At 42.0% G+C, this 25,388-nt stretch overlaps 2 protein-coding genes and 1 long non-coding RNA gene across 3 annotated transcripts in view; 2 read left to right on the forward strand and 1 right to left on the reverse strand.

The window, feature by feature from the left end:
* The window catches only part of LOC116595238, a 52,361-nt gene extending 44,033 nt beyond the window's left edge, over positions 1-8,328 (forward strand). Inside the window, exon 5 of the long non-coding RNA XR_004287571.1 lies at positions 8,248-8,328. This is a non-coding gene — a long non-coding RNA (uncharacterized LOC116595238). The remainder of the gene's footprint in view (positions 1-8,247) is intronic.
* The window catches only part of FERMT1 (fermitin family member 1), a 35,183-nt gene extending 20,136 nt beyond the window's left edge, over positions 1-15,047 (reverse strand). The window contains exons 1-6 of the mRNA XM_032351382.1: positions 14,429-15,047; positions 10,233-10,401; positions 8,163-8,396; positions 4,969-5,115; positions 3,742-3,955; positions 2,677-2,779 (exon numbers count right to left, since the gene is read on the reverse strand). Coding sequence (XP_032207273.1) covers positions 2,677-2,779; positions 3,742-3,955; positions 4,969-5,115; positions 8,163-8,396; positions 10,233-10,386 — 852 coding nt within the window. The 5' untranslated portion in view covers positions 10,387-10,401; positions 14,429-15,047. The remainder of the gene's footprint in view (positions 1-2,676; positions 2,780-3,741; positions 3,956-4,968; positions 5,116-8,162; positions 8,397-10,232; positions 10,402-14,428) is intronic.
* Positions 14,250-24,983, forward strand: LOC116596338 (translation initiation factor IF-2-like). The gene is made up of 3 exons (XM_032353673.1): positions 14,250-14,722; positions 18,289-18,404; positions 24,976-24,983. The coding sequence occupies exons 1-3, from the start codon at positions 14,250-14,252 to the stop codon at positions 24,981-24,983; spliced, it is 597 nt and encodes a 198-aa protein (XP_032209564.1).
* Positions 24,984-25,388: the final 405 nt, after the last annotated feature.

The raw sequence follows: 25,388 nt of genomic DNA on the forward strand, positions 1-25,388 counted from the left end.
ATAAGTTAGTCTCTTTCTCTTCCTTGTTCCCTACAAATGATAGTTTCTCTATGGACTGTTTTGTACCTTGTTCTTTTTCATTCTATAATATGCCTTGAATGGGTTCCACATCAAAAGAAAGCTGATTCATTCTTCTTAGCAACAAAACTATATGGATATATCATAATATACTTAACCACTTCCCTATTGATGGATGGTTAGGTAGTTTCCAATTTTCTTCCTCAAGCCTTATTTCTGGTCAGTTTTTGGTTTAGATCCAACTTAATGCCCCTGGACCAAGCTTGTGTCTGGAGTGCCTCACTTCCACTGAATCATGGCAAATGAGCAAATTTTGGTAATAACTGTTCTCATATACAGACATATCAAAGCACATATTTGAGTATAACTGTGGCATATATACAGTGCAGTGGATTTGCTGGGCCAAAGCTATGTAGAATTGTAATTCTGATAGATATTGCCAAATTACCTTCAATAAGGATCAGATTAATTTGTACTTTGGACTACAAGCAGGGTATGAGAGCCATTTCCCCCAAACTCTTGCTAAGACGGTATATGAAACTTTTTGATCTTTGCCAGTATAAGGCTAAAAGTCAGTCTAGTTCCTTTTCTATGAACTACATGTTCACATCCTTTGCTCATTAGGTTACTGGGTGGTTGCTGGTCTTCTTCTTCTTCTTCTTCTTTTTTTTAAAGATTTTATTTATTTATTTATTTGACAGAGAGAGAGAGAGAGATCACCAATAGGCAGAGAGAGAGAGAGAGAGAGAGAAGCAAGTTCCCTGTTCTTCTTTTTTTAAATGGATTTTCAGGAGCTCTTTATTAGGGAAATTAGCCTTTTGTTTGTCGCATGTGTTGCAAAGACTGATATTTTCACTATGTATATAGTTTTTGTCATGCATAAAATTTTAATTTATGAAAATATCAATCTTTTATGGATTCTGGATTTTGTATTTTTAAAATACATTATTTTTGAAATTTTGTATATTCTAGTATTTTTGTGTATCTGAGATTTTAATCAGTACTTGTAACCCTAGTGCAGCCGCCTGCCTACATCTCTGAAAGCTGGAGAGGAGAAGCTCCTTCATTCTACTGTACAGTCTTGTTCTCTTCTGTGGGGTGTCCTGTCTGTTTTACCTGGTTTCCTGGGTGCTATCTTTGCTCTTCTTGCTTTGATTGTAGATTCTATAAAAAATGAACTGCATCCTAAGTTTCTGTATCCCTCTATCTACTCAGCATCTAGTAGAAAGTTGGAACTAAACGTGGTTATATTTATAGCATTTCATACTTTAGAAGAGGGGAGAAGGGAACTCTGAAGTGGTTTTCCTGTGCCCCAAAGCCATATCCCCCAAAGCCCGAGTCTTCTGGCCATGTTTGGGTTGACAGCTTCTATTTGTCTGTTAGATTCAAATAGGTTTCCTTCATGAGCCATGTGGAGAGAACTCCTTAGCAATTAAGCAAATCTGATCATTCAAAGCACCCTTAAAAAAAATCAAAACCAAAAAACCCCCCTCTATTTTGGAAGAAGCTGTAGAGTGGTTTCTCCTGAAGGTTTTATCAAAGAGCCAAAATTTGCTTGTTTGCCATGATTCAGTGGAAGTTAGGTGCTCCAGACACAAGCGAGGTCCAGGGGCATTAAGTTGGATCTAAACCAAGGACTGACTTATTTTGAAGATGGTGCCAGTTAAGGAAGCACTGGGACCCAAGTTGCACCTGTGAAGACCAGACTTAACATCAGGATCCAGGAGAAGACAGTGCCACGAGAAGCAGAATCACTATTGTGGGTGAGAAAGGGGTCTACACAGAAGGGCCTGCCAGTGAATGGAAGAAAGCAACAAGCACCACCCTGGGATAAAATCATCCTGTGCACTTGGAGGGCCCGTTTATATTCTTGACATGTGGCAGGTTAAGTGCTGACTCACAACTCCACAAACAGGCCAAGCAGGGCCAAGGAAGGGGCAGAAATTCAGAGGATTTATTTCACCCCTCAGTTGTCCTAGTAAACGTCAGGAGGCAGATGGGCACTTAATGGGAGTTGCTGACCAGCTGGGGTCTTTATTCATACAGATGATCTCTCTTTCTCATCACCAAAGTCTTATCTGGCCCTCCAGTGGGGAGTGTGGTGTGCACCATCATGGGGTCCTGGCTTGTTCATGAGAACCGGCTCTTAACCTTGCTCAGATGCTCCTTCCTTCCTAGAAGGAGAGTCCAGCTCTGTGAGCCACTCTCCTCTTGTTCCTCCGTTTGTGGGGATGGAGAGGGGCAGTGCACATCACGCTGGGAGGGAAGGCTCTGAGAGGCTTCCACTAACTCAGGGGCAGCTGGTCACGTTATTGCTTTTATGCAAAAAGACTAGAGAGTTTAGCAGAGCTAAACAGAAGATTATACAAATTAACCCTAATTTGGAGAATTAAATGACTGGATCTTCCACTTCTAGGCCTTCACATTGAAAAAGGGAGAGGGAGAAGAGGCACCTGGGTGGCTTAGTTGACGAAGTGTCTGCCTTGGGCTCAGGTCATGATCCTGGGGTTCTGGGATCGAGTCCCACGTCTGGCTCCCAGCTTGATGGGGAGTCTGCTTCTCCCTCTGCCTCTACCCTCCTGCCCCCTGCTCATTCTCTCTCTCTCAAATAAATAAATAAAATCTTAAAAAAAATGAAGAAGATAAAAAGTATCTTACTTTGGGATTCAAGTCAAAGAAAGTGTAGTATTTAAATCGTAACAGCAGCTGCTCATCCTCCTGGATGCCTTGCTCCATAAGGGAACGTGAGGAGTCCAGCCAACTGGAAAAGAGTAGGATGAGTTAGGATGAGTTTAATAGTCAATCAATTTTACACACACCTATTATAGCATTACCTAATATGTTTCTATACATATTTACATTTATATACACGTATTTACATTTATATACACATAGATGTAGATATACACATATGTGTGTGTGTATTTCCCTGAACAATGTCCGAGTAAGTAATATAACCAAAAATCTGTAAGGGAGAGGACTTGATAATATCTTACATCTACATTTTATTTTATAGCTTTTAATAACTTTCCAAGTGTTTTTTGTATGCATATTTTGTTTACACTGATACTTAAAAGTAACCCAGTGAAGAGGCCAAGGCAGTTTCTATTTTCTCAGTGTTATGGGTGGGAAAATGGAGTCTTAGTGACATTAAGTGCTATGTTCAAGGTCATATGCTTTGTCGTGGAGCCAGAATGAAAATTTCTACTTGCTGACTTCCCGCACTGCTTCTCCTCTGTCTGGTCTGACTCAACGCTGGGTCTATCTTATTGGCTAGAACTTTCTATAACAATGTAAATATTCTGTATTGCCCTGTCTGACAGACTGCCCACTAGTCACATGTGGCTAATGAAGATTTAAGTGTAGCTAGTGCCACACTTTAATTTTAATTAAATTCAAAGTGAAATGTAAGTATCCACCTGTGGCTAGTGACTCCTGTCTGGATGGCACAGTTCTAGAGCTGAAAAATAAATACTGGGTCATGGTAAGGGGTGGAGAGGCGGAGAATAAAAGTGAGCAACAGAATGAGACGGGGATGAATGCCATCCAGTCCCATGGAGTGAAGATGGCCTGAATGTCTGTTCTATCAGGTCTTGGGGGGCAAATAAGGATGACTGAGATACAATCTCCGGTGTAGTGGGGGAGTGAGGTCCAGTGGGGGAGAGTGAGTCTCATAACAGACGAACGTGGTGACCGAGAAACGAAATGGAGCCATGTCCTTACCCTGCGTTAAGCCTGGCTTTGTCAACCAGAGACCGAGGCTGGTACATATCTGCCAGTGCTTCTGGTGACTGGGGGGGTTGGCTGAATGCCAGGATGCTGCAGTTTTGTTCTGTCAAAGGGCTGTCGCTGAACCAAGTCATGGTGGAGGATGCGGGCGTTCCACTGATGGGGTCGTACGTGGGAGTCATGGTTTTACTGTATAAACCAGGACTTACTGCAAGGCAAAGGGAAGCATGCACTATGATACGAGATTCAGGAGGAAGGGTCTTTAGAAAAATAGGTGCTAACATTGCTTATACCCAAATGGATTTTGAATTTAAATGTTTGTACCACTTTAGCTCCTGAAAAGGCAGAGAACTCATAGTCCATAAAAACGCCTAAAACCAACCCAGGCAAATGTTGGGGACTCTCTCTTTGTCAGTTCAAAATCCTATTTCAGCAGTGAGTTTTGGCATCATCAGAGAACAGAAGGTCCCCCAAAAGTGCATGTACAGACTTTATTTTTGGGCAAATCCTTTAGGCAAATAATAGTACCTGCCAATTTTAAGAATCCAGCCAGTTGATGGTTTATAAATCATATGGTCTGTGTAAGGAAAACGCAAAGAATGTTTTTATTCTTTGCGTTGGGATATACTATGCAAGAAGACCTTTATTGCAAGCAAGCTACAGATTGATTTATGACTATGTAAAAAGACAAGGATAGTGTCTTTCCAGAATTTTTACCTGCCCACTTGTTAAACGCCCAATGCAAAATTTAAACTGAATTCAGGAAAGAGTCACATGAAGATAGAATCAGGGAAAGTATTATTTGAGTGATCCAACTAATCTATTTTCCCCCAGATTCACACACAGCCAATTCCCCTAAAGTTTTGCATTCATCAACAACATAATATACACAGTGAAACCAATAATGTATACAGTGGGTAGAGCACGTCTTCATCTCAGGGTCGTGAGTTCAAGCTCCACACTGGGTGTAGAGCTCACTTAAAAAAGTAACGAGCCATAAAACAAACCTGATTAAAAATATTCTGTGAGTTCTAAGATTAATTGCATATCCTTTCTTCATCACAGGAATCCTGAAATTTTAGTCTTTCTTTGGGGGCAAGGGAGGAGAGGGATGGGAAGACGAGGGAAAGAGGAGCAGAGGGAGGGAAATGTCTTGGGATTTAAGAAATCTTTGTGTTTAAGAATGAAACACAACAATAAAACAGCTGACACGAATCATACCCGGTGGACCTGAAGTCGTTGGAGAACCCTCCAGGTTCAAAATATCTTCAATTATGGGCTCCCTGTTACTTTTGTCTTTTTTTTTCTTCTTTTTAAAATAGTCACCAGATGGCTTTAACAAGGAAAGTTCTTCTGATCTTCTGATATCTAACAAACAAATAAATATAAAGAAAAATGAAAAACTATCAAAAAGGAAAAAGAGGGGGTGCCTGGCTGGCTCAGTTGGAGGGGAAGGTGACTCTTGACCTCAGAACTGTGAGTTCAAGCCCCACAATGGGCATCGAGAGTACTAAAAAGAAATAAAATAAAACTTAAAAAAAAAAAAGTAAAATGAAAATTCCTTCTAAGACTCAGAGTCATGCTGGGCATCTGAAATCATTTCTCAGGAAATACCTGAGAAGTCAATGGAACTAAATTACACCTCTTTGGAAGAAACAGAAGGGGACCAGAGACTCCTAAAACAGGTGCAGACACGTGTGTGTGGGGGGAGGGGAATGTCCAAGAGTGGAGGGAGATTTAGTCTAATAAAAGTCCTAGTTGTTTTTTAGTGTATTATGAAAATATTTCAAAGATAAAGGGAATAGTATCATAGGCCCCTTGTGTTTTCATCAGCCAGCTTCAACCATCATCAGCACTTGGCTGTTCTCGCATTATCTGTTCACTACCAATTTTTCCCTCCTTCTCTTTTGTCTCTTTTTTCAGTGTTTTTTCTAAAATAACAACCAAGAACTCCCCTTTTTCTTTATAGAACATAGATCCTGAAAGCCTTTCTCTTACACTGTGCCCGATCATCCCTATGGCAGGAAGCCCGGGTGCCCTGCGCATCTCTTCGCCGCCCTCACCACTTCCGCGCGCTCTGACGCAACTTCCGGTGGGTGCTAGGACAAGTGTGCCTGCGCCACGGAGTTGCCATAGTCTACATATGAGTGCAGAGGCCACACGAGTTCAGAGAATTAACATTCCCCGAGGGCAGCCCTCAATGACTGACTAGGGGTGGTATATTAACCCTCCCGGTCCCTCACCTCTTGGCAGGCCAGCTCTGAGGCATGTTATATTGTCTCCCAGGAGCCCCCAACTGCCCCAAATGCGACTGGGTTGGTGACACTCTCTTATGGATGGCATTCTCTTTCCAGTCTTATGTCCTCACCCCCAACCAGTGTCTTCTGGAATCACCTTCCCCCCTCTCACCCAAATAATTGTTTGTCCTTGAATTCTTGTCTCAGGGTCTGCTTCTGGAGCACTCAAACCAAGAGGATTCCCAGTTTTCTCCATTAGTCAAATATATTTATAATTGCCATTGCCAATCAGAACACCTGATGACCATTAACTACACTGAGCTGCTATGTGATTCCAAGTAAAAGCCAGGGAATGTGCAGGTTAGAATCTGAAAGCAGCTTTCCTGGAGGCGGATGCACCCATTCCATAGGTCCTGCCATTTTTCAGTTCAAACACTGCTTCGTGCTGAGGCTGAGGCTAGCAGTTCAGCTTCATCCTCTTCCCCTGTAACCAAGGATGCTTGATTGTCAGGTTGCAACCCACACCTGTGCCCATTCCAAATGCATAATTTATAGATAAGACCAGGAGATGAATCAGAATTTCCAGTAGGAGCATTAGAAACAAAACAACCAAACCAAACCAAACCTGCATCTCTAAGGCCAAGATTTGCATCTTGCCTTTTCTTTGTGAGAACACCCATCATATTGCTAAATATTATTTAGCTTCAGTTGAATGGATACAAAAGACAATAATCAGAAATGCCAGGTTGAGCCCTTTAGAACGACTATGAAGATATATTCTGGAAAAGAGAAGAATGTCTGACTTCTCTTTTCCAGATCTATATATGTTGCAACCTCAAGTTTTTGGCCCCAGCCACGATGTGTCTTTCTCATCTACTGTGGACTGGGCTTTATTTGATCATTTCCTTTGTTTTCCAATCCTCATTGGAATATTGCTGGAAACAACATGCCCTGGTGCTCGCCATTTTCCCACCATGTACCAGAGGCACTGCTGTGAAATGGAAGGCTCTGAAATGGAAGGTTCCATTCACTTGTTCACTTAATAGTTAATGAGCAGCCAACGTGTGCCCGGTGTTGTGCTAGGTGTTAGGAACTCAGGCATGCTCAAGTAATGGTTTCTGTCTTCACCCTATTTAATACCATAGCAGTCCCTACTGCCCAACACTGGAACTCCCAATCCTGCATATACTGTTAGAGCTTTTCTTTTTTTCTCTACCAAATATCTCCTTTTAACATCTTATTTTTAAATTACTTTTACATTCATTCTTTCTTGTCTCTTCATCTTAGCATGTCAGCTCAAGAAGGGAAGGGGTTTGGTACTGTTTTTATTGTTCACCAATCCCTAGCACTCACCACAATGCCTGCCTAATCAGGATATATTTGTTGAAGGAATGAATGAATGAGCAGTTTATAGTTTAATGGGGAAGAGAGATCACTCACTCATATATCATAAATACTGTATTCAAATGCCAAATCTTAGCCTTAGAACCAAAGAATGCACCTATACACTTTAAAAAAATATTAAACAAGAAAACAAGAAAAATATTAAACAAGAAAATATTAAACAAAGATGTAGGGTTCTCTTCCATTATAGAAGTTCCCCAAATACATGGTTTGGGCAGTGTTGTCCCTAAAGACTGTTAAAACTGTAAGGATTAGTTTTCAATCCATAATGAAGTATAACTTCCTGCTTTAAATAAATCCCACAGATAATTTTTGTGGATAGAGTATTTGCTGTAGTGAAGTGTTAGTAAAGCAATTAAGACACTGAAACACCATTATCTCAAAAACAATAAAGATACATCAGCTCTATGGTGATGATGATTGAATGGAACTTCCTGGTTTGCCTTTAAAATAATGATGATATTAGTACAGCTTAAAAGAATTAATTTTTTTTGTGGGGGGGATAATCTTAATGGGTTTGTTTCTTCTGTTTACAGATCTCTTTTGAAATAGTGTTAAGCTTTGTGGAAATGAATCTGATTTACTCCAATAATGTTCCATTTGGTTTAACTCTACTTGCACGGTGAAAGTCCCCAGAAAAAACTTGAAAAGTATGCTTCCTAGTAAAGGAAGTGTTCTGTAAAGCCAATTGCTTGTAGGCAGTAAGCACACATAATTTCTCTGTCCTTCTTCACCAACAGTCCAAAGGGCACAGGGCCCGTCTAGGGTACTCACTCAGGATTTTGCAGATATCACTGACAGCTTTAAAAACTACAGCCGAGAAGCTGACTCGCAACCTCACTGTCTTTGCGTTTGGCAGGCGGAGGCGAAGCATTTTGTGCTGAGGGGTGAAGAGAAGCTTTGCGTCTGCCTGGACCCCACATTTGTCCAGAGTCCAGTGTGTTTTCAGAAGCCAGCAATGTTTCTGTTCCCACCAGAGGGCAAAGTCTGACCAGTCTTGGGCTACGTCTGCAAAAATGGAAAATACCATGAAGTGAAATGAGAAAGAACTCTAGAGTCTGTTTCATTGTATGTGAGAGCTGAAACCTACAAATGGTCTTCAGCTCCCCATCTCCTTTTACAACCCGAGGCTCAAACAAGCCTTGGACTGTCTTCAAAGTCTCTAAGGTGGGGCAGGTAGAAAACAGAGACTGAACCTTATCCTGATTACATGTGAACACAGTGAAAGGAACGGAAACATACACATTTTGTTCTTGATAAAAAAGCTGGAGTTCTTTTCCCTAAAGTCCTTTAGGGGCATGGTCCTTTCTGGGAAAGCCAGGAGTTTTTGACTTCAACCAAGATTATTTCCCTACTAGAAATGAATCCTTACATCACTGCTCCGCAGAGGAACATCAATATCTCCCAAAATCTGCACAGAAGGACTATAAAGCCGACATTCCCCGCCCCCATAATGTCCAGCTCTCTTAGCACTGCCACCAGATTCCCAGTTTCTGAAGTGTCTACACTGAGATCAGCTGAGTATTTTCTCTCTCTCAATGTCAGCATCAGTGTGGACTCTTTCCCCTCCTTCAATGCTGACATCAAAGTTGAATCTTCTTCCTTTGTCAATGTTGGAACCAACAGTCCATCCTTTATTTGTTTTTTAAAACATGTTTCTCTTTCTCTCATTCTCTCACTTCGTTAGAAAACTTTTCTTTCAACGCTGTTGGTAGAAGTATAAATTCTGTAACTATTTTAGAAAGTCCTGTTGTGCAGTAATTCCTCTCTGAGCTATACCCCAATGAAAATGCCTCTATCTACTCACCAAAGACCCCGAAAATGGAAACAACCCAAATGCCCACCAATAGGTAAATGGATAAATTGTGGCCTAATCACATGATGCAATATCACACAACAATGAGAGTAAATGAACCAAACTATATGCAACAATATGGGTAAATCTCACAGATATAACGTTAAGTGAAAGAAAGCAGATGCATAAAAGTATGTTCTATGTAAGTGCACCTATATACAGTTTAAAAACAAGTAAAATTATTCCCATGGTGTTAGAAGTCAGGATAGTGGTTTCCCTTCATGGGGCAGTGACTTGGGGAGGGGGGTGTCTGATGTGATACTTGGGTGGGGGAAGTCAGTAATATTCTATTTCTTGATCTGCACGGATGCTACATGACTGAAATTTCATTGAGCAGTACACTGAATGATAAGTGCACTTTTCTCTGTACGTATTATACTTAAATGAAGACTTATTTAAAAAAAAAATCTCCAGCTCATTAGTGTAAATGCAAAGTCAGCATCTGGACAATTTTGGATAGAAGGTAAAAACAAATAAGAGAAAAGAAAAACACTGTTAAGTTTTAGGCCGATCATGTTGATTCCTGATGTGAAGACTGTCACTTAAGACTTCTCTTCCTCTGTTTAAACAGGAAGAGTAGCAAATGGTAGATATGTATTAGAAGACACATTAGCACTGAGCTGACTTTCTCCCTGAGCAATCAAACTTTAACAAACAGAATCAACACAGTCATCTAAAGTCATGCTACCTAAAGTCACCTGAGATGCCACCAGTGGGATGAGCCTGTGGGGACAGGGTTTCATACCCACTGGGGAGCTTTAGTTTGCCACCAGACTCAACTTTTTATGAGGGTGGCCGAAGGGTTTCGTTTATGGCTTTTGCAGGATCCTCTATTCCTCTTCTTCCTGTGGGAAGGAGCTTGTTCTCTGATTGGTAAGATAAATAAGTAGAAAAACCTTGACAATCAGACAACCTAGATCAGCCATTGACTGTTGATGCAAGAGAAAGGGTTTCAAATACAGGGAAACTATAAAGAAACAATAACTTACTGATCTGTTCTACTAACTTGAGCATCAACCCCCCAACATGCAGGTCTCCAGACACTCTCAGTGTGACCTCTTTGGGCTTCTCCTCGTTTGGATGGTCAACTCTGACGATGAGCTCCCAAGAAGCAGATGCAAAGTCGCTGGATGAGAGCATCATGGCAAATGCAGGCGTCTGCCACAGAAAAAGGAGGACACGGATCAGAATGTGAGAAGGATGCTGGAGCTTGTTAGTAGACCCTGCAGGGCAAAACTTTTTCTCATGTTAGCCTCTTCTTCAGAAACTCAGCAGGGTGTCCAGTGCTCCATATTTGATTCAACATCTTTTTTAGTTTAATTTTATTTATTTATTTGACACAGAGAGAGAGAGAGGTCACAAGCAGTCAGAGCAGCAGACAGAGAGAGAGGGGGAAGGAGGCTCCCTGTTGAGCAGGGAGGTGATTGTGGGACTCGATTCCAAGACCCTGAGACCATGACCCTGAGACCACGACCTGAGCCAAAGGCAGAGGCCTAACCCACTGAGCCACCCAGGCACCCCTTATTCAACATCTTAACTTTAAAGACAAAATGGTCTCAAGTCTCTAAATTTATGTAACTTTATCTTTCCGCAGGGACTTGACTATTTATTTTCTGTGCCTGCCCAATGCATCAATCTTCACTTGCTGTCTCCATTGACTTCTCTTGACTTTCTCTGAACTATTTTGAATAGTTCTCTGACTTATTGTGACAATAGGCAATAAATCATGGGAATCCTTCATATCTTAAAAAAAATCAACTTCATTGAAGTGTAATTTGCATATGACAAAATGCATAGACTTTTTTTTTTAAAAGCATGTTCCATGCCCAACATGGAACCAAACATAGGGCTTGAACTCACAACCCTGAGATCAAGACCTGAGCTGGGATCAAGAGTCAGATGCTCAACCAACTGAGCCACCCACGCACCCCTGTTCAGATTCTTTTGTGAGTATAGTTGATATACAATGTTACATTAGTTTCAGGTGTACAATATAATGATTCAACAACTCCATATGTTATGCTGTGTTCATCACAAAAATGCACAGATTTTAAATGTATAATTTGATTGCAGTCTGATGCAAATTATGCCTTGATAAAGTTTATTTTAGAAAAGGATACCATTAAAATCCTCCTCTATCTACATTATTATATTCCTCCTATAAATATATATATATATTAAAGATTCTATTTATTTATTTGGCAGAGAGAGAGAGAGATCACAAGTAGGCAGAGAGGCAGGTAGAGAGAGAGAGGGAAGCAGGCTCCCCACTGAGCAGACGCAGGGCAATACCTCAGGACCCTGAGATCGTGACCTGAGCCAAAGGCAGAAGCTTAACCCACTGAGCCACCCAGGCACTCCTCCTCCGATAAATACTGATGACATCTTCTGCTATGAAAATTCAAAAAATGGAAATATAGGAAAATAGTTCCTATTTCAGTCATATACTATGTAGTTTTACCTTAAATGCATATAAAGATAAAGGTCATTAATAATTATTGTCATGTATTTGACTTACTTGAGCTACCAATTTATGATATATAAAAGTTAATTAATTAAGTGCATCAATTAAAATTGTGGACATAGCTCCGGCAAAATATTTAAAACAGGAGTGAGAGACATACAAAGCCCACTCTTCAAAATACAGATGGGGTGAGAACTTCAAAATCAGAGTTCTCCTCTTAGTGGAGGAACAAGAATAAAATAAGCTACACAGAATCAAGACTGAAATGTGTCGGGGGTAATAGGAACACTGGAATCTGAAATTGGCAGAATTAAAATGAGGGCTCTTACTTCTAAACAGAAAACAAATGATACTACCACTCCTGACTATTTTAATATTAAAAAAAAATCAGTCATTTAAACGGTAACACATCTTTTTCACTTCACTACGTAAAGACATCTTATGAGATGCCCATGTTTTCATAAGGCCTATTTTTGAGAAACATCAGTGCACTCAAACTCCTAAAAAGGGACTTCTCCAAGGGAAAGTGCATGAGTCCCCTGGGGTCTTCCTCACCCCAGATTCTGTTCAGCAAATATGCGGTGCACCTAAATTTTTTATTTATAAGAATTTATAAGAAGCACCAGGTACCACTGGTCTGTGGCTCACAGTTTTGAGTCCAAACAGTCACATGAAAAATTAGCTTCAGGACTCCGTTCTGCCCTTCAATCTACCCAAATCAATATTAAGCCAGGGACTGTGGTGACACCTGAGGAACATTATTTGTTTTTTTTTTTTAAGATTTTTATTTATTTATTTGACACAGAGAGATCACAAGTAGGCAGAGAGGCAGGCAGAGAGAGAGGGGGAGGCAGGCTCCCTGCTGAGCAGAGAGCCCGATGTGGGGCTTAATCCCAGAACCCTGAGATCATGACCTGAGCCGAAGGCAGAAGCTTAACCCACTGAGCCACCCAGGCACCCCAGGAACATTATTTTTAATAATAATTTCACCCCCAGTGGTATACCAGTGTTGTTTGCATTTGAAACCATTCACATTTGAAGGCATAAGAGGGGGCACCTGGGTGGCTCAGTCCATTAAGCCTCTCTGCCTTTGGCTCAGGTCATAATCCCAGGACCCTGGGATAAGTCCCACACCAGGATCCTTGCTCAGCAGGGGGCCTGTTTCTCCCCTGCCTGCTGTTCACCCTGCTTATGCTTGCTCTGTGTCTCTCTCACTCACTCTGTGTCAAATAAATAAGTAAAATCTTTATGGAAAAAAAAAAGAAAGAAACCATAAGAGAATCTCAAAATACACAAAAAATACACTGCAAATCTGAATGGGCTTAGGACAGATTTTATTTGTCCAAGTCGCATTCGAGAGTTCAGAAGTAGCTCCTTGTGTGTTTGTATGACCAAAAGGGATGTAATGCTTGTACCTCCCCATGCACAGATCTCCTGCATGGCCAAGTGAAGGCTACATAATGACTGTATTGGGCCTAACCACTTGCATCACTATCATCATCAGGCTCAAGTATCACTGTGTGATATACTCTGTTTGAACCACTATTTTGTGTTATCTCTTTCATCGGCTCAACAGTCCCCTTGGAAAGGAGGAAACTCAGGCTCAGAGAGGTTAGGCAACTTGTGGGAAGCCACACAGCAAATTAGATGGCGGCACCCAGACAGAAATCCAAGTCTTTCCAACTCTAAACTCTTAGCCTCTACCCTGGGGCAGATCCTTCATAAAACTGAAACACCAGTATGAAATAAAACTCTTAAAACCACGTTAGTTAAACTCTCAGGAGGCTTCACTAAGCATTTCTACTAATATCCTTCCCAGTGAGGAAGCAATAAAGATAACTCCATTCCGTGGCATTGAACTATTTGACTTTAAGACCCTCACAATTTCTAAACTGCTACGGTTCGATGTGTAGTTATTTTAAACATTTGTACTTTAAAGTGACTCTTTACTGCTTGTTTCTGCAGTATTCCACATTGGTCTCTTCCTAACTTAGGCAATCAAAACCCTTCTCCAACAAAAACAACAAAAAAAGAAAACCCACTTCTCACGCAGGTAATAATATACGGTGATTCCCTTACAGCGAAATTAAGGCTTAAATTGGACGATCTGGTTTCCCCGCATTCCTCTCCTATCTTTCTGCACCTTCAGTTTTGAGTGAACTTCTCATTCGTAACAAGCTGCTACTTGTTGAGGGGAGCAGCAAACTCCAACTGGGAAAACAAATCGAAGGAGCCCAGAACAGAAAGCCAAGAGCGCCAGTTGACCTGCCTTCCCTGGGTGAAGCCCTGCAGTCCACCTCCTCCTGTCCTCCTTGTCTGCAGAAAATGCAACGAAGGACAGCCAGCCAGGCAGACAGAAAGATGAGGGATATAATAGCCCCCATGCTTCTCCTGGAAGATCAGAGAGTGTGCCTGTCCAAAGGCCACTCCACCTGTCGGTTGCCAGTCCTGCAGGGTCCTGGGGGCCAGAGCGGGTGAGGTGGGTGGACAGAAACCTGCCCCTTTACCCATAGGGCGGCCCCCGCGGCTAAACGGAGAGTTTATGTTGCCGGGCCAGATACACAAGGCCAGACAAAGTGGCCACACGGACGGTATTTTTAATTCCGCAGCTATTTACGTGCAAGGGGGGCTGAAGAAAGGAAAGCAGGGGTCTCCAGCCAGGGCGGCGCCCGTCTCAGCCTCCCCGCGCCCCGAACCCCAGCCCCAGCCCTCCGCACCCACCTGCTTTCCGGGCGCGGGTAGCGCGCAGTTTTGCGGACGCGCACGTGGACGCCTGCGCCCCCGGAGTCCAGGCGGAGGCGCCCCAGGCCGGGCGGGCGGGCGCGCGAAGTGGAGGGCCGGGGTGGGCGCTCGCGGCGGCCGCTCGAGGCTAAGGCTGGGCCCGCGGGGAAGCCGCCCGGGACCTCCCGCCGAGGCTCGGCGCCCGCCCTCGGCAGCACGCGGGGCGCGGGGTGCGCGGTCTTTGCCCTGCGCGGACCCCGGAGGCCCGGCCGAGGCCGGCGCGCGGCGGGGCAGGTGAGGGCACGCCCAGCCCCGGGCCTGCTGGGTCTCGCTCGCGGGGAGGGGAAGCGCTCGGCGGCAGAGTCGGGAGGGCTGAGGGTGCCCGCAGGGCTGCGGCGCGGCGGGAGGGCGGGGAGAACCGGGGCGGATGCCCGTCGCCTGCGCCCCTCGAGCGAACTCTCCTCCGGCCCCTCGCAGGCCGCCTCCTGTTTTGGGGTTCCCGAGACCCTGCGGGGCCTATCCCAGGTGGCTGAGGTCCGGCTCCGTGCCCTGCCCTCCAGGAATACCCATCACTCCCACCCCCGTGTGCGTCCGGGTCCGGAGACTCCCTTCTCCCCTTTAAAGAGCCTGGGGGACCTGCGAGCGCCGGGTGGAAGAAAGGAGAGCTGCTCATCTCTGAGTAAGAGGGTGATGTAAACCCCCGACAAGGGCGAGGCGCCCAAAATATGTATAATGTGAGACCGGCCCCAAATATGTACAATGTGAGACCGGGGCAACTCAAGGACACACCCCAGTCCGGAACTGGGCGGCCTGCCTCAGATTCACCGCCTGGTCTCGCGGGTCACCTTCCTGTCGGATTTCCTCCCAAAGAAGGCTGGACCACCCTGGAAGGGTGGGTGACTCTGGCCAATGTACACAACCTGTCCAAGCCTCTCTGGTTCATATTACACACCTCTGTGGAGTGTTTACTACATGCCAGGCATCGGGCTGAGTTCTATGGATGCAGTGGTTTAATGAGACAGTCAGGGCCTTGATATCTTCCTCATCTGTGAAATGGGTAGAGGTGGAATGTCCACCACCAACCAGTGTGAGATTTCATTTAGTCCATGGCAGAATTTCCTGCAATATAATATAGACTTTAGCGATTTACACCAAGTACATAAGGCGTGTGATAACTTAAAATGCTCTCAAATTTAGAAATGGAATCCTTGTTTTTCTTGCACATTACCATATTCAGCCATTATAATGGTTTTAAAATATTTTACATTTAATTTTTAAAAAGGTTAGTTGAGTTTGATTTCAGGGTTGTAATTTCGAGCCCCTGTTTGGTTGTACAAGTTACTTAAAAGAAAATAATAACATCCTTAAAAAGATCAGTTGAGGGGCGCCTGGATGGCTCAATGGGTTAAGCATCTGTCTTCAGGGCAGGTCATGATGCCAGGGTCTGGATGGAGAACCTGATCGGACTCCCTCCCCAGCAGCGAGTCTGTTTCTCCCTCTACCCTTCCCACCTGCTCATGAGACTGCTTTCTCTCCCTCTCTCTCTCTCAACTAAATAAATCTTTAAAAAATTTTTTAAAATAAAAGGATAAGTTGAATAATTGTTAGCAAATGTGGAATTTTAAAATTAAACCAAAATAATTAAAACACGAAACTGAATTTCCTGATTTGGTAAATTTTTTCACCTATGGGAAGGGCGTCAACTGTCATCTGGTCCCAATACCAACAGCACAATTATGTTATCTTAGGCAGAAAGTGTCTAAAGCCTTGCTTTGTGGAGACTGTTCATGGCTGCTTAGAACACAGACATTCTTTAAGATCTCCTGTGTGAACTTGAGGTACTAATGGCTTTATTTATACCAAATTGGTGTCTCATATTAGTTGAAAATATCTGGAGTTTACTGAAGAATTTAACTGGCATTAAGCTTTCCGCTTGGTCTACGTTATTTTTTCAGCTTTTAATTAAAATACTATATATGCAAGAGCACAAATTATGATTATATAGCTGATGAGTTTTCACATACTGATTACACCTGTGTGTGAGCATCCTCGTCAAGAAACAAAACTTACCAGTCCCCAAAAGTTCCCTAGTCCCCCTTTTTAGTTACTAGCACCCCCCACCAACATAAACATTGTCCTGACTTGTAACTCCTTACCTGGGTTTTGTTAATCTTTATACTGTATATACATGGTACCAGATGGTATGTACTATTTAATGTCTGGTTTCTTTTGTTCTACATTATGTTTTTGAGTTTCATCCATATTGTGTGTCCTAAGCTTGATTTTTTTTTTTTTTTTTACTATCTGGTTATTATCATTCTTGTGCATGTGTGTGTGTGTAGAGAGAGAGAGAGAGTGTGAGAGTAGTAGGTAGGGGAGGGGCAGAGGGAGAGAGAATCCCAAGCAGACTCCATGGTCAGCACAGAGCCCAACATGGAGCTCGATCCCACGACCTTAGATCATAAACCAAGTGAAAAGCAAGAATCTGACCCTTAACCAACTGAGCCACCCTGGAACCCCTGGTTATCATCATTCTCGAGACACAGGTCTAACACATCCCTAGGGTCCTGGGTCAGAAATGAATTAAAAAGTGTATTCTGGACTTGAATATATATATTGCTTGTTCATATATATATATTCAAGTCCAGAATACACATATATACACATATATATATGAACAAGCAATATATATATACATATATATATGAACAAGCAATACTCACCCTTTCTGTCTCTTAAAAAACAAGCAGAATCAACACTTTGAATCAGTTATTTAATTAATTTACACATCCTGATCAAGTAATGAATTAGTTTAATAAATCATTCAGTCATTGTGTTCCTTTGGGCTAGATGCTGTGACATGTGCTGAAAATACTCAGATTATCGAGGCACAGAGACTTTATCTTCAGATCACAGTTATGATGCCAGGGAATTCAGAAGAGGGATATATACTACAATCAACTTTGCAGAGTTGGGAGAAGTGTGAGAAAAGATTTCGGAAAGGAGATGATTTTTGAGATGGATTTTGAAGCATTGGATAAAAGCTTGATAGTTGCCTATAATAACCTGTAGTCTCTAGAAAACTGTTTTAAGATTTTAAAAAAGATTTTATTTATTTGAGAGAGAGAGTGTGAGTGAGCAAGTGAGAGAGAGTACAAGCCGGGGTGGGGCAGAGGGAGCTGATGTGGGCCCCAGTCCCAGGACCCTAGGATCATGACCTGAGCAGAAGGCAGTTGCTTAAACAACTGAGCCACCCAGGCACCCTGTTTTAAGATGTTTTTAAGTTAGCAAATAGTTCTTGTTAGCTTCTTTGGCAAAAGATGGAGGATAAAGAGGAGGTCTCCTGACCTCAAAATGTTACGTGTTCACGGTACAAATAAATATTGAAACAATAACTGTTATCAGACACCCGTATGCTGAAAAACTGACGTGGGGATTAGTGTCCTCCAGTTGTAAGTTAGTCACGTCTGCTTTATCATATGGGATATGAGTGGATTGGACTGGGTGAGAGCTGTGACCCTGTTCTTATTCACTGAGCAGGAAGGGGAAGTAAACAAGTAGAGGACCTCTGAAGGTCCTAGTTGTCTTGTTAAATACTAGCAACTTCCCTCCTCCAGCACCTTTCCACTTCCACTAAATGAGCCCTCAGAGCTTTAAAAAATTATATATAATTGAGAGAGAATGAGAAAAAGCTGCTGGGAGGAGAAAAGGGGCGGGGTTTCTCTGGATTGATGGTTTTATTTGACCAGACAGGATGTTGTTCAACATAAACTTCTTTATTAAATATTATCAACGTGCTAAATGTCCAGCCACTAAGAAATGACAATGGGCCCTTAAAATGTGTTTTTATTTTCACCCAGTCCTTGGGACTCAGGAGCTATGTTCATGTTTGTGGCGAACATGTTCCGTTCAGCGCAAAGAATCCAAATGTGCCTCCTTTCCAGCTGGATGGATAATGAGCACTTTCTATGCCCAGGCAAGTTCTGTAATTTTCTCCTTGCGAGGGTGGAGAGGGTGTGTCCTGATGTATCTCCAGGCACTAGATGGAGAAAGAAGAGTAAGCAGGCCTTGCTGGAGGCCACAATAGATCCGACTATCAAGGTTGAGAAGAGCAAGGAAGATGGTCAATGTCTCCCTTGTTCCGTCCCTTCTTCTCCATTCTTTCACTTTTCTTCCTTTACATCCATCTCAATCAATGGGTACAAAAGAGTATATACTGGTAATCAAATCTTCCTCCTCTTTGATAATAAAGTTCTCTTGCCCAGAGAAAATGGTTACCTATTTCTTCTAGAACCTTCTAGAGATAGTCTATGCATGTAGATTAAGAGATAGTCTATGCATGTAGATTATTTTTGCTTTTTATACAAGTGACTGTATTCTATACATACGGTTCTGTGTTCTTGTTTTTCTCATTTTAAAATAGCGTGATGAGTATTGTGGGCATCGTGACTACTGACCATCCTTGGAAATTCCTCTTTTTTTTTTTTTTTTTTTTAGAGATTTTATTTATTTATTTGACAGAGAGAGATCACAAGTAGGCAGAGAGGCAGGCAGAGAGACAGAGAGGAGGAAGCAGGCTCCCTGCTGAGCAGAGAGCCCAATGCGGGACTCGATCCCAGGACCCTGAGATCATGACCTGAGCCGAAGGCAGCGGCTTAACCCACTGAGCCACTCAGGCGCCCCGGAAAGTCCTCTTTATGTTTGTAGAAATCCTTATGTTAGCATCCCCATCTAGAAATTGGAACTCACATTCCCAGCCTCCCCTGCAGCTGGGGCACAGGCCTATAACCTGGACTCTGTCCCTCAGATACAGTTAGACTTTAATTTGGAACTGAGTGAGATGTGGAGACAGGATGCATTTGGGGTTTCCACCCAGTCATCGCAGCCCAGAATCATTGATAGATTTAAAAATTAGTGAATAAAAATATGATGAGAAACAGGATATTGGCAGTTTCAAGATATCTTCCTACAAAATGTCAATGACCTATAGAAAGATAGTAACACCAGCGTGGAAAAAACTGGTAGCTATCCCCTTAACCAAGTGATCAAAATGAACATCTTTGGTGATGATGCTAATTGACCTCCCCCATCTCCTGATAGGATACACTGAGAAGGACACAGCATCATTTCGTGGTATTCTTGTCCAAAATGTATAACTTCAATTTAACCGTGAGAAATGATCCAGCCCAAATGGGAGGACAGTTGCTAATACTCTCCAGAAGTATCAGGCTCCTGAGAGTAGACAACCTGAAGAACTTTCTCAGATCAGAAGAGACTGAGGAGAGATGGGAACTGAATGCCACACAAGACCCTGGACTGAATGCTGGAGCAGAGAGAGAATATCAGACTTTTGGAAACTGACCAGTCTGGGTTTACCTGCTTGTACTGCTGACTTTAAATAGATCAGAGGGCTTGGGCATATTTTAGTTTGTTTCTCTGAAACCTTCAGTTTCTGTAAAATTGGGCATAGTAATACCCACTTTGTTGGGTGCTATGAGATGAGAGAATGTGTGTAAAGCACTGAGCACAGAGCCTGAAACATGGCAAATGTTCAATAATTAATTTAGAGAAGCCAATAAATAAGAAGGAGTGAGGGTGTTCTCAGGGAGGTAGGACTGTAATCACCTCTCCTCTTTTCTTGCTCACATGTAAGGGATCAAAGAAGGGGAGGACCTGGCATTCAGGTGAACCCGTGTAGAGTGCACCACAGGGAAACTGAGAGATTACATCCAGGTTAGTAGCAAAGGGTCACAGTGAACTCTTTCCAAATCCCAGTGCAGTTGCAGGGTGCTCCAGAAATGTGGGAATGACTTCTATGTTACTTTCTGGCAATGGATGTTCAGTAAACACTGGTTATTTATATGGTAGTGGGCATGATTTTGAAAAAAATCTAGAATGCTGAGTGTGAGAATGGTCATCTTTATTTTTCCGAATCTAACTTAATCTGATTGATTTTTGGTTAAAGATGGTTGATTGGCTACTCCTATTTATTGTTTCTCCCTATTGAGTTCTCTGTTAAAATAATAGTCTCGGGGCACCTGGGTAGCTCAGTTGGTTAAGCAACTGCCTTCAGCTCAGGTCATGATCCTGGAGTCCCGGGATTGAGTCCCACACTGGGCTCCCTACTTGGCAGGGAGTCTGCTTCTCCCTCGACATCTCCCTTCTCATGCTCTCCCGCTCTGTCATTCTCTCTCACTCTCTCTCTCTCAAATAAACAAATAAAATCTTAAAGGAAAAATCGGAATAAGAAGGTCTAAATCTACCATGACAAAGGTTAACAGGAGAAAGGTCATCAGTCAGTGAGAGATTTCAAAGATTTTCTATAGGATAGAAAATTGAAGAAGAAGCGTTTGGCAATGAAGAAGGGTAGTACAATCTATAGTCTAGGAGTTTATGAAAATGGGGATGTCCCTGAGGTTTTCCAGAATATTTTCAGAGAAACTCAGGACTTGGAAATGCCGGGTATGGCAGACAGTGGAAGTGAAATATGTTGCCAAAAACAAGGGAATGGATAGACTGTCTCTCTACAAGACAGTCAATCCCTCACTATCACATATAGGCTAAGTGTGTGAATGCTAGAACTCCACCCTGCTAGCCCAAATCCAGGGGGCTCTACTCAATAGAAGTTAAATGTCTCTTTGGAAGGGTTACCTGGTTTAAAGGCTAACTCTCCCCTCATTTACCCTAAAGCAAACCTTATCGGTAGAACCTTGGACACTGAACTTCCAAACAGATTAAAAAAAAAAAATCCCCATCCTCAAACATTATCAAACATTTAAGGAAATCCTCCAATATGCAAGAGAAACAAAAAAATTCTTTTGAATCCTTGCTTTACTTTTTTTCTGGTTTTATGAAGTAAAATTAACGTGACAAAATTTAACCTAGAAATAAATGAATAAAAAGATAAGAAACCTGGAAGATTAATACAAGAGACAAAAACAGAGTGGAATAAATTATCACAGAATTAATATGAGAAACTGCCCAGAGATAAGGAACATGAACCTCAGTTTAAAGAGTTTACTGGATACCCAACAAATGAATAAGCAGCTACACCAAAGGACAGAATTGTGAAACGTAAGCTCACCATGGGAAAAAAAAATAAAAATTCAAAGACTTTAAGTAAGAAAAATCAGGTTACTTACAAAAGAACACAAGTCAACATTCTGTACCCAGATGATCAGTCAAGATATTTTTCAGACATGCAAGGACTCAGAAAATTCAATTCTCACATAACCTGCCCTAGAAAACAAGCAATGTTTTCTAAAACATCTTCAAAAACAAGCAAGTGAATCAAGAAAGGGGAAAACTCAGGATGCAGGAAATAGTAAATCCAATCCAAAATGAGGAGAGAGGGAGAATCAAAGGCCCTGGGGAGAGGTCTCCCAGGCAAATGAAGACCTCAAAGAAAATCTGGCATTATGAGAAGTTAGGGAAAAAACCTGGGATATGGTGAAAGGAAAATACAGCAAAAAAATAATAAAGTCAGTCAGCAAATTCGGGAAAGCAAAAGGCTGTAAGAAAAGGATACAAAATGATAACTCTTTCAATTTCAAAAAAGTAATCTATAAACAAAGCAAATACAGATTATAGTTATGAAACAGTGTAAACATTGTCATGGTATAATAAGGAAGACATTGGTCTTCCGCTGGTTCCTGACACACAACTCTGAAAACCCTTGGAATTTCCCATATGATACAAATGACAGGAGTGTCTCTTGTTCTAAGGTGGTGACTCTTGGTGGGGCTCTAGATAGCTTCAGGAAGGGGGTTTGGTGGCCAGAAGACCAGACCTTGATTAAAATCTTGGAACTTTCGGCACCTCTGTCTAATCTCCGGGGAGGGAAGAGGGGTGTGTCATTGAGTTAATCACTAACTGCTATAATCCTGCCTATGGTAAGAAACCCCCATAAAAACCTTTAAATGTGGGTTTTGGAGAATTCTGAATTGGTGAGCACATCCACATGCCAGAAGGAGTGTGCACCCTAACCCCAAGGGGACAAATGTCCCTATCTTTGGGATCCATATAAAACTACACTCTAAACTACCTCTTTCATCTTTTTGTTCATTTGTTTCCTTTATAAGTAACTCATAGAATAAATACAGCATTATTCTGAGTTCTGTGGGTTGTTCCAGCAAATTATCAAGCCTCGAGGGTCAGGCAACCCCTGGTTTTGTGGCCAAATCAGAGTATAGGTACCCTGGGGACACAATTCTTGCAAATGGCATCTGAATAGGGACCCTTCCTCCCATGCCAATAGGCAGAATGGGAAACAAATAAGATAATTTTTAAAAAATTATACTGCATAAATCTTGCTTAGTTAATGGAGTAGAGATACATATATTTCCATAATACTGAACAGGACTTTCTGTTCAGTAAACTTTCTGATATCTGATATCTGAACAGCCACATGCTGTTATCTGTATATACATAATTTATTTTAATCCTGTAAACTTACTGTTTTGAATTGTCCATTTCCCTAACTTAAAGCCGTCCTGGACATTTTTGTAAAGTGTAGTGCATGCACACAAAAATTTAAAGAGTATTTTTCCAGAGAGATTGCACCCATAAATAGACTCTCAAGCAATATATCAGAACTCCTCTAAGATTATTATTTATTGTTATCAGGCAGTGCCTTGTGTTAAGTATTTAAACTGTGCTAAGTGCTCTACCAGGGCCTTGGGAAACCTGCTGTTGACACGGAGGTGAAATAGCGAAGGTACTTATCGCAAACAGCTGTACAGTCATAATAATATGTGCTTATTGCTATATAGTTTATAAAGCATTTTTATATACCTTTGTTCAAGACTTCTCAAACTATAATGTGCCTATGTGTCATTTGGGTTTCTTGTTAAAATGCAGACTCTGGTTCAGTGGGTCTGGGTTGGAGCCTGAGAATCTGCATTCTAGCAAACTGCCAGGTGATGCTGATGCTGTTGTCTCCAGACTACAGTTTTTTTTCCTTTTCAAATTTTTATTTAAATTCTAGTTAGTTAACATACCGTGCAGTACTGGTTTCAGGAGCAGAATTCAGTGATTCATCACTTACACATAAGATCTAGCGCTCGTCACAAGTGTCCTCTTTAATACCCATCGCCCATTAGCCCATCCCCCACCCTCCTCCCTCCACTATCCCTCAGTTTATTCTCTATCTTTAAGAGTCTCTTATGGTTTGTTCCCCTCTCTCTTTTGTCTTTTTTTTCCTCCTCCCATGTGTTCATCTGCTTCGTTTCTTGACTTCCACACACGAGTGAAGTCATATGGTATTTGTCTTTCTGACTGACTTATTTCACTTAACATAACACACTCTAGCTACATTCACATCACTGCAAATGGCAGGATGTCATTCTTTTTGATGGCTGAGTAATATTCCATTATATATATACCCCACATCTTCATTCATTCATCAGTCAGGGGACATTTAGGTTCCCTCCGTAGTTCGATTATTGTTGATAATGGTGCTATAAACATCAGGTGCATGTACCCCTTTGAATCTGTATTTTTGTATCCTTTGGTTAAATACCTAGTAGTGCAGTTGCTGTATTGTAGGTAGTTCTATTTTTAACTTTTCTTGAAAAAGATTTATTTATCAGTTTGAGAGAGAGTACATGTGTGAGGGGGGTGGGCAGAGGGAGAGGCTCCTGCTGAGTGCAGAGCCTAAGTGGGGCTTAATCTCACAACCCATGAAATTGTGACCAGAGCCGAAACCAAGAGTCAGAGGCTTAACTGACTAAGCCACCCAGGTGCCTCTATTAACTTTTTGAGGAAACTCCATACTGCTCTCCAGGGTAGCTGCACGAGTTTGCACTTCCTCCAACAGTGCAAGCGGGATCCTCTTTCTCCACATCCTTGCCAACACCTGTTGTTTCTTGTGTTGTTAATTTTTGCCATTCTGACAGGTGTGAGGTGATACCTCATCATGCTTTTGATTTGTGTTTCCCTGATGGTAAGTGATGTTGAGCATCTTGTCATGTGTCTGTTAGCCATCTGGATATCTTCCTTAGAAGTGTCTGGTCATGTCTTTTGATCATTTCTTAACTGGATTATATAATATTTGGGTATTGAGTTTGTTTAGTTCTTTATAGATTTTGGATACTAAACTTTTATCAGATATGTCATTTGCAAATATTTTCTCCCATTCCATAGACGCTTTAGGTTTTTTTTTTTTTTAAATGATTTTATTTATTTCTTTGACAGAGAGAGTGATCAGAAGCAGGCAGAGAGGCAGGCAGAGAGAGGGAAGGCGAAGCAGGCTCCCAACTGAACCAGAGCACCCAATGCAGGGCTGGATCCCAGGATCCTGAGATCATGACCTGAGCTGAAGGCAGAGGCTTAATCCACTGAGCCACCCAGGTGCCCCTGCCTTTTAGTTTTGTTAATTTTTTCCTTCACTGTGCAAAATGTTTTGGTCCTGATGAAGTCCCAATAGTTCATTTTTGCTTTTGTTTCCTTTGCCTCTGACACCATATCTAGTAAGAAGTTGCTGGGGCCCAGTGAGGGGTTGCTGTCAGTGTTCTGTCAGTGAGGTTTCTGTCTGTGTTCTCTTGTAGGATTTTGATGGTTTCCTGTCTGACTTTTAGGTGTTTCATCCATTTTGGATTTATTTTTGTGTGTGGTATAAGAAAGCGGTTCAGTTTCATTCTTCTGCATGTGGCTGTCCAGTTTTCCCAACACCATTTGTTGAAAAGGCTGTCTTTTATCCATTGACAAGTCTTTCCTGCTTTGTTGAAGATTAGTTGACTGTAGAGTTGAGGGTCCGTTTCTGGGTTTTCTATTCTGTTCCAGGGATGGATGTGTCAATTTTTGTGTGAGTGCCATAATTTCCAGACTACATTTTGAATAGTTAGCCTTACTTCATCTTAATTCCTGTAATTACCTAACAAAGTAGGTTTTAGCATTCCCGTTTTAGCGATGAGGAAATTAAAGCTCAGATAAAGGAATTTGTTTGCAGTGCTAACAGTAT

Source organism: Mustela erminea, chromosome 7 (assembly GCF_009829155.1).
Source record: "Mustela erminea isolate mMusErm1 chromosome 7, mMusErm1.Pri, whole genome shotgun sequence".
Taxonomy (NCBI): Eukaryota; Metazoa; Chordata; class Mammalia; order Carnivora; family Mustelidae; genus Mustela; species Mustela erminea.

Bases quoted from the DNA above. Each gene is read 5' to 3' on its own strand.
- LOC116596338 (XM_032353673.1), top strand. From the start codon at position 14,250: ATGTTGCCGGGCCAGATACACAAGGCCAGACAAAGTGGCCACACGGAC. The intron at 14,723-18,288 runs GTGAGGGCACGC...ATTTTCACCCAG, and splicing joins GCCGGCGCGCGGCGGGGCAG to TCCTTGGGACTCAGGAGCTA.